Source organism: Chenopodium quinoa, unplaced genomic scaffold, assembly GCF_001683475.1.
Source record: "Chenopodium quinoa cultivar QQ74 unplaced genomic scaffold, ASM168347v1, whole genome shotgun sequence".
Classification (NCBI taxonomy): domain Eukaryota; kingdom Viridiplantae; phylum Streptophyta; class Magnoliopsida; order Caryophyllales; family Amaranthaceae; genus Chenopodium; species Chenopodium quinoa.
Window position 1 is genome coordinate 5177193 of NW_018743574.1, and position 12188 is coordinate 5189380.

The 12188-nt window shown below is 39.7% G+C and overlaps 2 protein-coding genes across 2 annotated transcripts; both read right to left on the reverse strand.

Moving 5' to 3' along the window:
* Nucleotides 1–3406: 3406 nt before the first annotated feature.
* Nucleotides 3407–4648, reverse strand: LOC110682572. Its single transcript, XM_021858928.1, has 2 exons — nucleotides 4083–4648; nucleotides 3407–3998 (listed from the first exon to the last, which is right to left on the reverse strand). The coding sequence occupies exons 1-2, from the start codon at nucleotides 4646–4648 to the stop codon at nucleotides 3407–3409; spliced, it is 1158 nt and encodes a 385-aa protein (XP_021714620.1).
* A 68-nt stretch (nucleotides 4649–4716) lies between these two features.
* On the reverse strand, nucleotides 4717–5871 carry LOC110682573. Its single transcript, XM_021858929.1, has one exon. It carries the CDS (start codon nucleotides 5869–5871, stop codon nucleotides 4717–4719), a length of 1155 nt encoding a protein of 384 aa, XP_021714621.1.
* Between the last annotated feature and the right edge of the window lie 6317 nt (nucleotides 5872–12188).

Below are 12188 nucleotides of genomic sequence, written 5' to 3' on the forward strand. Positions count from 1 at the left end.
CGTCGAGCCTACCAAAGATAATAATTCCTATCTTGGTCTCACTAACAATAGTAAGGGTAAGAAAGGGTCGAACCCAAGAGAGGCGTTGAATCAACCACCGAGTACTACCGTTTAAATAAGCTAAACGAATTCTAAATTGGGTTGGTTTTTAGTAACTTCTTCTAACACAATTCAACTAAGCTAAGAGGAGGTTAACAATATTAAGAGGAATCCAGGGCTTGGGTTATACCACTCAACTTCATCACAAATCACAATTAGCATGCAACAATCAAGGTAAATTAGTGGGATAAATTAGGGGAAGTCATCTAAAGCACCCAACTACTCTCTCAAGCTAGAGGGATTACTTGAATCATGAATACGACCTACTTTCGTGGTTACATAGCATAAAACAAGTGTTAAAGCATAATCACGATGACATAAACATTCCCTTGACCGGTAATCCCTATTCTCATGGCATTTCGGGTCAATCAAGCATAAGGGAGCTAACTCAAGTTCATCTCTCGATCCTTCGTTGAGAAAGCTTGGATAAATAGTTCTAGCAATGGCCATATACAAGAACTAAGCAATTAAACCACTTAAGCTCAACTAATTAACATCCCACAACAACCAAATTAGCACATGCAACAAGTAATTAGTGACTACATTGAGGGTTTTGCCCAAACCCTAGAATTTAGACTACTCACAATCCATGGGGGTTAAAGCAATTAAAGAATTCAAGCAATTCATGAACAAATTCAAACTAAGGATTAAGCTAATTAACAATCCAAAACATGCAAGAACTAGCAAATAATTAACAACAAAGTAAAGAGAAGTAGAAAAGATGAGTAAGAAATGGTTACTATGAAGCTTCAAGGTGAGCAACAATGGTGGATTTTGTCTTCTACAATGATTGAATTTGAATAATTCCAAGCTAATAATTGAGAACTAACTAATGATTTGAGAATTTAATGTTCTAAGACTACAAACTAAGAGAAAAGCTCTGAAAACTGCCTCCCCCCCATACAAATGAGCTCTAAAGGGGTATTTATATGACCCCCAAATAAAAAGGACGGAGAAAACAAGGAAGGAGTTCGACTGCAGGTCTGCACGGACGTGCCAGATTTGGCACGGACGTGCAAGGCTAAGCACGGCCGTGCTAAGTTTGGCACGGACGTGCAGGAGGGCCAAAATGGAGGCAGAAGCTTCTGCCAAGGTCTGCACGGACGTGCAGCTTTTGGCACGGACGTGCAGACTTGCACGGACGTGCTATCATCTTGCACGTCCGTGCAGGATGCCCTGCCTAGACTGCTTAACTTTGGGAAGTTGTAACTTCTACGTTTCTTGTCGGAAATGGACTTGTGACCAGTCGTTGGAAAGCTCTTGAGACGAACTTTAATCTCCAATTTGAATCGCTTCAAAAAGTTGATAAGATCAAAAGTTATTGTTGGTTGAAGTTGACGCTTACGCAAACGACCTTTCAAGGTTCTCCAAAAGCTTTTCATTTCCCTTTAAGGCATTCCTCCTTCTTCCTCCATGGCTCTATCAACCAAACTTGCCCTTATCCTTTCTCACTCATGCTTGATCATTTCCATAGTGCTAAAAATAGCTACATTACATCAAAAACACAAACAACCGGTGAAGCATGCATGGTACAAAATTTGCATAACAATAGGATAAAAAATGAACTTTGATGTCGATTAATAACGAAAACAAGGTTCAAAAGTACCCTAAAATCATGCCAAATAACAAGTTATCAAATCCCCCCAAGCTAAGATTTTGCTCGTCCTCGAGCAAAACAAACATGTCGAATCAAAGGAGGAAAACGACTTGCTAACAACAATCCAAGGAAAGGCAACAAGGAGGAAGCATAAATACACAAATCCGCATGGTGACAGCCATCATCACTTTTAGCACAAGTGAGAAGCAATTTAAACCTCTAAGTCGCCTTAGAGGACGAGTTTTTATCTCGTGAGGGTTTCCATTGAGCTTAACCCACAACTCACACAAACCACAACAAAACTATCAAACTACACAAGTTCTGATGTTATTATCACCCAAGTCAACTCATCGAGATATAAATAGCAAGCAAGACAAATGAGCGACTTTCAAGAATTACCGATCATACAAATGTACACATGAGTTGGGGGTAGAGAGGAAAACTAAAGAAGGTTGCACTAGGATACTTCCTTTGGCCTTTTACTAGTTCATTAGAGCACACCTAGATATTCCAAAGTTGTAATGAGCCCTCTTTCGGTTATAAAATCTCAAAATGCTAGTCCACCTCCCAAAATGCACACCCAAGGCCCCTTAATTACACTCTAACTCGGGAATTTCACAAGAAACAATAAGCAACAAATTCGACAATGTGTGGGAGGCATCCACAAGTTGACCTCTAAAGAAAAGAAAATCAAAATTTTGAGAATTTTTGGGGGAGTTTTTTTTTTTTTTTTGTTCTCCCTTCTTTTCTATTTATTTATTTTTTTTTTCTCTCATTTTTTTTTACATTATTGCCCTCGCCTCTTTTAACTGTGAGCGGCTCTTTCTTTATTCGAAACGTGTGGCTTATTATGCCACTTATTACACATAATACAAGTATAACCAATTCCCTAATAGAGTTTCATTTCGGGGAGGAAGTGAGGCACATTAAGGGCACAAGGGACCGCAATTTGACTCAAACATATCCTACTTTGGGCAAATTTAACAATATCCTATGCTAGATGTGCAATTGAGCATTCATCGACTTTCATTTCATATACACTAATGCAACCAGGATTAATAGACCTCTAAATGACCCCAACTCTTGCATGCACCCTTCTAAAAGAACTAGTACTCATCGCTCAAGAGTCAAGCAAGAAAAACATATAAGCATTGTCATTTGAGTCTCAACCTTGGGCAATTTTATTTTTTTTTCATTTTTCAATTTTTTCATCATTTTTTTTAGAGAAAGCGAAAATATTCACATTACTAACTAGAGAGGGAACACTAATATTCACATGACAAGAGGTTTGGATTTCAAGGAAGCTAAATTGGATTAAGGGTCTTGGATATTAGGGAAATGAAACAACCGAAACAAACGCAACCAAACAAACCAACATGTCAAGAAGGCATGCAAATGACTCCCCCCAAGTTATCATAAACATTGTCCTCAATGTTAAGCAATAAAAGCTCATAAAAAAAAGGAGAAAGAAGACTAACTCAAGGATCGGGTCTTCTTCGACGCTTGAACCTCCTTGGTACCTTTGTTCCTGTTGGTTGTTGTTGGAAGACATGCACTTTGTGCTGTTTTTTTTTTTTTTTTTTTTTTCTTCTTTTGTTTTTTTCTTTCTTTTTTTTTTTTTTAAAGTTAATCCACTACAAAAATATTCGGGTTGCCTCCCGGAAGCGCTTCTTTAACGTCACTAGCTTGACGAAATTGCGCTATCCAAAATTAGGGAGGATCAAGGCACACCTTTTTGACCCATCTCATTGTTCCCACACACTTGCCATTTTCCTTAGGCAAAATAATCACATTGCTATCATCACTAGAAATGCAACCAAACATCTTGTCTATCAACTTGATTTTGTTTTTCTTTTTCTTCTTGGCCCTCTCTTGCTTTTTCACCTCCGGAGCATGAGTCGATTCATCTTGTGACTCCTCCATGTCTTCTTTCAAAATATTAACCAAAACATCAACCCGATGAACTTGTTTAACCATGGGGTCATTCAACGTTTCCGGAAATGAGAAAGAGATTCTTTCATGCCCAACATTTAAGGTAAGCCGCCCTTTTTTCATGTCAATATTAACACCCGCGGTTTTCAAAAAGGGCCTACCCAATATGAGAGGAATTTTGAAATCCTCATCCATCTCCATGATTACAAAATCACAAGGCACAAGAACCTTCCCCACTTGAATTGGGATGTCCTTCAAGACTCCCAATGGGACTTTAACCGAGCGGTCGGCTAGTTGGATTGACATTTTGGTGGGGCTAATCTCCCCAAGATTTAATCTTTTTGCCATAGAGAGAGGCATAAGGCTAACACTAGCCCCAAGATCACACAAAGCATTTGTTGATTCAAGATCTCCAACCTTAACCGGTATAGCAAAACTACCGGGGTCACCAAACTTCTCGGGAAGCTCATTTTGAGGAATAGCACTTATCTCCGTTGGAAGAGAGATAGAATCACTCTCCTCAAGCCTACTCTTGTTAGAAAGAATATTTTTCAAAAACTTTGCATATGTAGGCATTTGAGACAAAGCATGGAGAAGTGGAATGTTTGATTGAAGTCCTTCCATTTCATCAAGGAACTTAGAAAGTTTCTCATTTAGCTTCTTCTCTATCATTCTATGAGGGAATGGAATATGAGGCTCATATGCTCTCAATGGAGCTTGACTCTTCACTTCTCCCTCATCTCTCTTTGAGGCACCCTCATCACTCATTTTTGACCTTCCTCTCGCCTCCTCACTCACTTCATTTTCAAACTCACTTTCATCTACCCAACTATCTCCCTCATCTCCCTTTTTGGCAACATTTTCTCTCATAATTGGAGTTTCATACCCCCCTTCCATAATCAAGGTGATTGATTTCGCTTGCTCTTTTGGATTCATTACCGTTGTGCTTGGAAATTGACCACCGGGGTTAGAGGATGAACTTCCAACTTGTTGTGCAATTTGAGCCAATTGGCCCTCCATTATCTTATTATGTGCTTGGAGTTGTTGGATGTTTGCATTCATCTCCGCATTGTTCCTTATTTGTTGAGTCATGAAAGTTTCAAGAACGGACTCAAGGCTAGTCTTTTGAGGAGGTGGAGGAGGAGGAGCGGGTTGGTTATATTGTGATCTTTGGTGGTTTTGATCCCTTTGGTTGGGATGGCGGTATGGAGCTTGTTGGTTTTGTGATTGAGGTTGGTTGTAGTGGTTTTGAGGTTGGGTTTGATTTTGGTTGTAGTTATTTTGTGGGGGCCTTGGTTGTATTGCTTCCATCCCGTGTTATGTTGGGGCTTCCAACTTTGATTGTGGGATTGGGAGTATTGTTCATTCCTTTGCCCAATTGCCGCCGCTTGCTCTTGATTCGTTGAGTTGCAATAAGAGGACAAGTGATCATTTCCTCCACAAGTCTCACAAGACATGACTTGCGAGGAAGAGCTTGAGGGTGTGAGGGTGGCTTGATCTAGCTTGTGAGCTAGCATATCAAACTTTGATGCAATAAGATCTATTGCACTAAGATCATGAATTCCGCCCTTCTTTGTTTGAGGTTGCCTTCTATCACCTCCATATGCATAATGCTTGGCCACTTCTTCAATCATCTTGTATGCATCGTCCACCGATAGCTTTTTGAGGCTACCACCGGCCCCGGAATCAAGGTTGGCCCTTGAAATAGGAGTAAGACCGTCATAGAAGCTTTGTACAATGATCCATGATGTAAAACCATGGTGGGGGCATTTCCTTGTGTAATCTTTGAAACGCTCCCAAGCTTCACTCAATGTTTCATCAATGTCTTGATTGAAATTGGTGATCTTTCTTCTTAGTTCGGCGGTCTTTTCCGGAGGACAATACTTTCCAAGAAAGGCTCTAGTGACTTCGTCCCATGTACTCAATGATCCCTCTTCAACCGTTCTCAACCAATGTTTTGCTTTATCACGGAGGGAGAATTGAAACATGTGCATACGGATGAACTCTTCCGAAATGTTGTTTTGCTTGATAGTTGTACACAACTCAAGAAAGTTGTCCAAATGAGCAAAAGGACACTCATGAGGACTACCTCCGAATTGATCGCTTTGAATCATACGGATGAGTTGAGGTGAAAGTTCAAAGTTGTTTGCATTTGTGGTGGGAAGACGTATGCCACTCCGAAGTTGGAATGCGTTGGGGTGGTCATAGTCTCTTAACAATGGTTGAGGAGGATTCTCTCCCATGTTATCTTCTTCGTTAGTTCCAAAAACCTCTTCCGGATCGGAATCCGAATATACAATGGAAAACTCGGGTGTGCCTTGCAAGAGTCTCCTCACGTTTCTCAAAGTCCTATTTAGCTCTGGATCAACGGGAATAAGCGGTGATTGCTTACTCTTTCGTGTCATGCAAAGTCAAACAAAGCTAAGAAAAACGTTAGCAATGACTATCGCAATTTAAACACACATAAACAAAAATTAAGGTAAGAAAACTACTATACATATACACACATCTAGTCTCATTCAACAATAATACATTCAATGTGACTTTGCCTCCCCGGCAACGGCGCCAAAACTTGATAGGCCGTCGTCGAGCCTACCAAAGATAATAATTCCTATCTTGGTCTCACTAACAATAGTAAGGGTAAGAAAGGGTCGAACCCAAGAGAGGCGTTGAATCAACCACCGAGTACTACCGTTTAAATAAGCTAAACGAATTCTAAATTGGGTTGGTTTTTAGTAACTTCTTCTAACACAATTCAACTAAGCTAAGAGGAGGTTAACAATATTAAGAGGAATCCAGGGCTTGGGTTATACCACTCAACTTCATCACAAATCACAATTAGCATGCAACAATCAAGGTAAATTAGTGGGATAAATTAGGGGAAGTCATCTAAAGCACCCAACTACTCTCTCAAGCTAGAGGGATTACTTGAATCATGAATACGACCTACTTTCGTGGTTACATAGCATAAAACAAGTGTTAAAGCATAATCACGATGACATAAACATTCCCTTGACCGGTAATCCCTATTCTCATGGCATTTCGGGTCAATCAAGCATAAGGGAGCTAACTCAAGTTCATCTCTCGATCCTTCGTTGAGAAAGCTTGGATAAATAGTTCTAGCAATGGCCATATACAAGAACTAAGCAATTAAACCACTTAAGCTCAACTAATTAACATCCCACAACAACCAAATTAGCACATGCAACAAGTAATTAGTGACTACATTGAGGGTTTTGCCCAAACCCTAGAATTTAGACTACTCACAATCCATGGGGGTTAAAGCAATTAAAGAATTCAAGCAATTCATGAACAAATTCAAACTAAGGATTAAGCTAATTAACAATCCAAAACATGCAAGAACTAGCAAATAATTAACAACAAAGTAAAGAGAAGTAGAAAAGATGAGTAAGAAATGGTTACTATGAAGCTTCAAGGTGAGCAACAATGGTGGATTTTGTCTTCTACAATGATTGAATTTGAATAATTCCAAGCTAATAATTGAGAACTAACTAATGATTTGAGAATTTAATGTTCTAAGACTACAAACTAAGAGAAAAGCTCTGAAAACTGCCTCCCCCCCATACAAATGAGCTCTAAAGGGGTATTTATATGACCCCCAAATAAAAAGGACGGAGAAAACAAGGAAGGAGTTCGACTGCAGGTCTGCACGGACGTGCCAGATTTGGCACGGACGTGCAAGGCTAAGCACGGCCGTGCTAAGTTTGGCACGGACGTGCAGGAGGGCCAAAATGGAGGCAGAAGCTTCTGCCAAGGTCTGCACGGACGTGCAGCTTTTGGCACGGACGTGCAGACTTGCACGGACGTGCTATCATCTTGCACGTCCGTGCAGGATGCCCTGCCTAGACTGCTTAACTTTGGGAAGTTGTAACTTCTACGTTTCTTGTCGGAAATGGACTTGTGACCAGTCGTTGGAAAGCTCTTGAGACGAACTTTAATCTCCAATTTGAATCGCTTCAAAAAGTTGATAAGATCAAAAGTTATTGTTGGTTGAAGTTGACGCTTACGCAAACGACCTTTCAAGGTTCTCCAAAAGCTTTTCATTTCCCTTTAAGGCATTCCTCCTTCTTCCTCCATGGCTCTATCAACCAAACTTGCCCTTATCCTTTCTCACTCATGCTTGATCATTTCCATAGTGCTAAAAATAGCTACATTACATCAAAAACACAAACAACCGGTGAAGCATGCATGGTACAAAATTTGCATAACAATAGGATAAAAAATGAACTTTGATGTCGATTAATAACGAAAACAAGGTTCAAAAGTACCCTAAAATCATGCCAAATAACAAGTTATCAGTGATAACATGATTCACTCAAAAATTTGGCCTTGATTATTTTTATACTTATTCTCCGGTGACTAAAATTGCCACTATTCGTGTTTTGTTTGCCTTAGCTTCATCTTACAACTTGATTGTGCATCAGATGGATGTTAAGACAGCTTTTCTGAATGGCAATTTGGAGGAGGAGATCTACATAGAGCAACCTCCGGGTTTTGTAGTTCCTGGGATGGAGAATAAGGTGTGCAGACTAAAAAAGTCCTTATATGGCTTGAAACAAGCTCCGAAGCAATGGTATGAAAAATTTCATAAAACTATTCTTAGTTTTGGTTTTGTTGTCAATGGTAGTGATGCATGTGTGTACTCTAAGATGTTTGGTGCGTAATGTGTGATATTATGCCTGTATGTTGACGACATGCTCCTGTTTGGCACAAACATGTACGTCATTAATGAAACTAAGAAATATTTAAATTCAAAGTTCGAGATGAAGGATTTGGGAGAGGTAGATGTGATCCTTGGTGTTAAAGTTACTAAAACCAAGAAAGGGTAATATCTATCTCAGTCTCATTATGTGGAGAAAAATCTGAAGAACTTTAATTGTTTTGATTTGCCTCCATTGAGAACTCCTTTTGATCCTTCTGGATTTTTGGTAAAAAATGTGGGGGACGGTGTGTCTCAAACTGAATATGCTAAGGTGCTTGGAAGTCTGATGTTTTTGATGAACTGCACTCGCCCTGATATTGCTTTTGCTGTTAGTAGACTTAGTCGCTATACTCATTGTCCTAGTGAGCAACATTGGGTTGCTTTGAGGCGTGTGCTCAGATATCTATGTGGAACCATGTCTTAGGGATTGAATTTTGTTGGTCATCCTTTGGTTCTTGAAGGGTATTGTGATGCAAATTGGGTAACGGATAGTGATGAAACAAGCTCTACAAGTGGCTATGTGTTTACCCTTAGTTGGGATGCAGTTTCATGGAAGTCTGATAAGCAGACGTGTATAGCTAGATCAACTATGGAAGCTGAGTTCATTGCATTGGATCTTGTTACACAAGAAGCAGATTGGTTGAGAAATTTGCTGAACGATATTCCTTTGTGGGGGAAGCCATCACCACCTGTATCTATGCATTGTGATTCACAAGCCGCTATATGTGTTCCTAAAAATAGCGTTTATAACGGTAAGAAAAGGCACATAAGAGTCAGACACGAGTCTGTGAGGCAATTTATTGTGAATGGGGTTATTTCGTTGGACTATGTTCGAACAGAGAAAAACCTGGCAGACCCTTTTACTAAAGGTTTGAGTCGTAGACTAGTGGTGGAGTCATCAGCTGGTATGGGTTTAGGACCTTTGTTGTAATGACTTGAAGTGGTAGCTATTCTAGCTATGTGACATGATACATTGGTTATGATAAATCAAGAACCTGTTTTGGTTATTTTGTTTCATTGCAATGAATCATGTGGATTTGTTATATGTGTATCATGTGTTTGAATCTATTACTCTATAAGAGTGGTAAGTTGATTCTGTTAGGTTGAGTTTATCTCTTAATGTCATTAGTCTAGTTGTTTTCTGAGCAGGGATAGGTGGAGGTTCTTAAAGAGTTAAGACCTTTATCCCAGTGGCTCCTAAAACAGGATAGATAATGACACCGAAAGTTGAAGGGTTGAACTTATGTTCTTAATGTTCTAGTTCCATTGCATGGATTTCTTAGGTTTGCAAGGTGCTTAAACATGTTTAAGCCTGCAGGGAAAGACCTTTGAATTTGCTGGGAACGTGTGTGAGTAACACATAGGATGAACACCTACGTGAGTACGAGAGGTGGCCTCTCTCAAGGGAAGACTGAAGTATTGTTTTCCTGAAGTACTCATGAGAGCTCAAGTGTTGGCCAAGATTGGCGGAGTTGCTTAAGCTCTAAATTCAAGGTATGTGCATTCAAGGTCCCTTCCTCGCTCCTAGGAGTTCAATTCTTAGGATACTCACTAGGGAAGTGTTGAAAACCTTGTGCACTAATGTGTTAGTTCAAACCTTTGGATACTAGCATTTAAGTACTAAGACTTTCATTTACTGTTCAGATTTCATGATCTCATGTCCGTTTTGCATTAGTGGGGGATTGTTGGAGTATTTGCAATTCTAGTAATGCAAATCGGAGATTTACCAAGTGAGTGTGCGAGGATTTAACGAGGGAGTGATATATGCAAGCTAAAGATCTAGCGAATGAGCTATAGCTCTAGCGAGGATAGATAGCTTCGGCAAGGCCGAGCTATAGCTCGGGTGAGAGAGCTATAGCTCGCTGCTGCTCGTGGTCGCTGCAAGGCCAAGCTATAGCTCGGATACGAGAGAGCTATAGCTCGCTGGCCATTTGCTTGCGGCAGGGGCGAGCGAGAGCTCGAGCGAGAGCTCGCTGCCTTAGTTGCTCACTGCTAGGCCGAGCGATAGCTCGCTCGACTGCGAGCGAGAGCTCGGTCGATCAGTTTGCTTTTGGGCGGTGGGCTTGCGTGGGCTAAAAGACCTAATTTCTTGGCTTGTTCCTTACTCCAATATATTCATATAAATACCCTCATACCACAAAATCAATACACGTTAATTTCATTATTGATTATACCCTAAACACACAAACACAAACCTACCCTTTGAGATCTGAACAGTTCTTGAGCAATTCCACTCTTCGGGTTCGGGTGCACGAATTACGAAGGAGAGTTGCGTTAAACTTGGGGGGCGTGCGTCACTAGGAAACTTGTACCGGTGGTGGCGTATTTCGCTTCTAAGGCAGTGGATTTTGTTTCGCGGCGCGACTGTGAGTTTGGGATCTTCAATCCAGGAAAGTTCTAATCTTTTCTTGTTTGTTATTGATTTCAACAGTTATTTTACCAACAAATATTAAATGGTACTCGCAGTGCAATTAAATTTTACAATGGGAATACGAATTCGGACTTACTCATAGGTCAGCCTTTGTTATGATGAACTTGTAAAAGTACCAAATGGTGCAAGTACTATTCTTCTTGCTATCTTGCATACAACTCAACAGTACTCAACTACGAGTAGCTCTTAAAATGAGCTCTTATACCTAATTTAGCATGTGCTTCATACCTTAATTAAGATAAATACCGTATCGAATACTGTATAATATAATAAACTTTAACAAATTTGTTCATTTTTTAAGAGTATAACGACACAATATGATGATTTTTTAGTATTTTAATTTTTGGATTGCAGGGTAGATCCAAATTTAGAGTAATATACATCTAAAATTTACAAATTTGCATGAATCAACATTGATGAAGTTATAACTCAAATGGTTAGAGTTACTCTCCCGGTTCCAAAAAATATTGGAATGGCCATTTAAATATTAAAAATCACCTCTTTACGTACACACCACTTTATAAAACAATATTTGTTGGATAAGAGATAATGATAACGTTACGTATAAGAGAAAAAATGTGCTCAAATTAATTGACAATGACTAAAAAGTTGTGCAACTTGAAAGTTAATTTACCCAAATAAAGGCATAGGGTATATTACTTGTTTGAGTTGGTTGTACAATTTAAGATGTTTTAAGCAAATTTGGGTAAGAATGTAGAAAAACAATTTATATTATTGGAGACAATTCAAATTTAGACTAATAGATTATTTTTTTTGTGGTAACAATTAGAGCTGTCAATTCGGGTAAACGGGTCGGGTTTGGGTTGGGTTAGAGTGGGTCGGGTCAATTCGGATTAATTCCATAACCTATGCGGGCCGGGTTTGGGTTAGGTCATGCTTGAGTCAGGTCACATCCGGTCATACTTCTTATCGGGTTTGGGTCGGGTTTAGGTCAGGTTAATAACAGGTCGGGTTACATTCGGGTCGGGTGAACAATAGGTCGGGTTTAATTCGGGTTTTCACGGGTTAAAACGGGTTAGGATAATTCTCGAATTCAAGTCGGGTTCAGTTAAAGTCAATACTTTGCGGGTTAGAATCAGGTCGGGTCATTCTCGGGTTTGAGTCGGGTTCGGTTCATGTCAATAATTTGGGGGTTATAATCAGGTCGGGTCATTCTCGGGTTCAAGCCAGATCCGGTTCAAGTCAATAATTTGCGTGTTATAATCAAATTGGGTCATTTCCAAGTCGGGTCATTCTCGGATTTAAGTCGGGTTATGTTCAAGTCAATAATTTGCAAGTTACAATCAGATCGGGTCATTTCCAAGTTAGGTCTTATTTTGGGTTCAACTAACTATAAATAGATAATTATTATTTTTATCAAGCTAATTATTTCCTTTGACTATAAT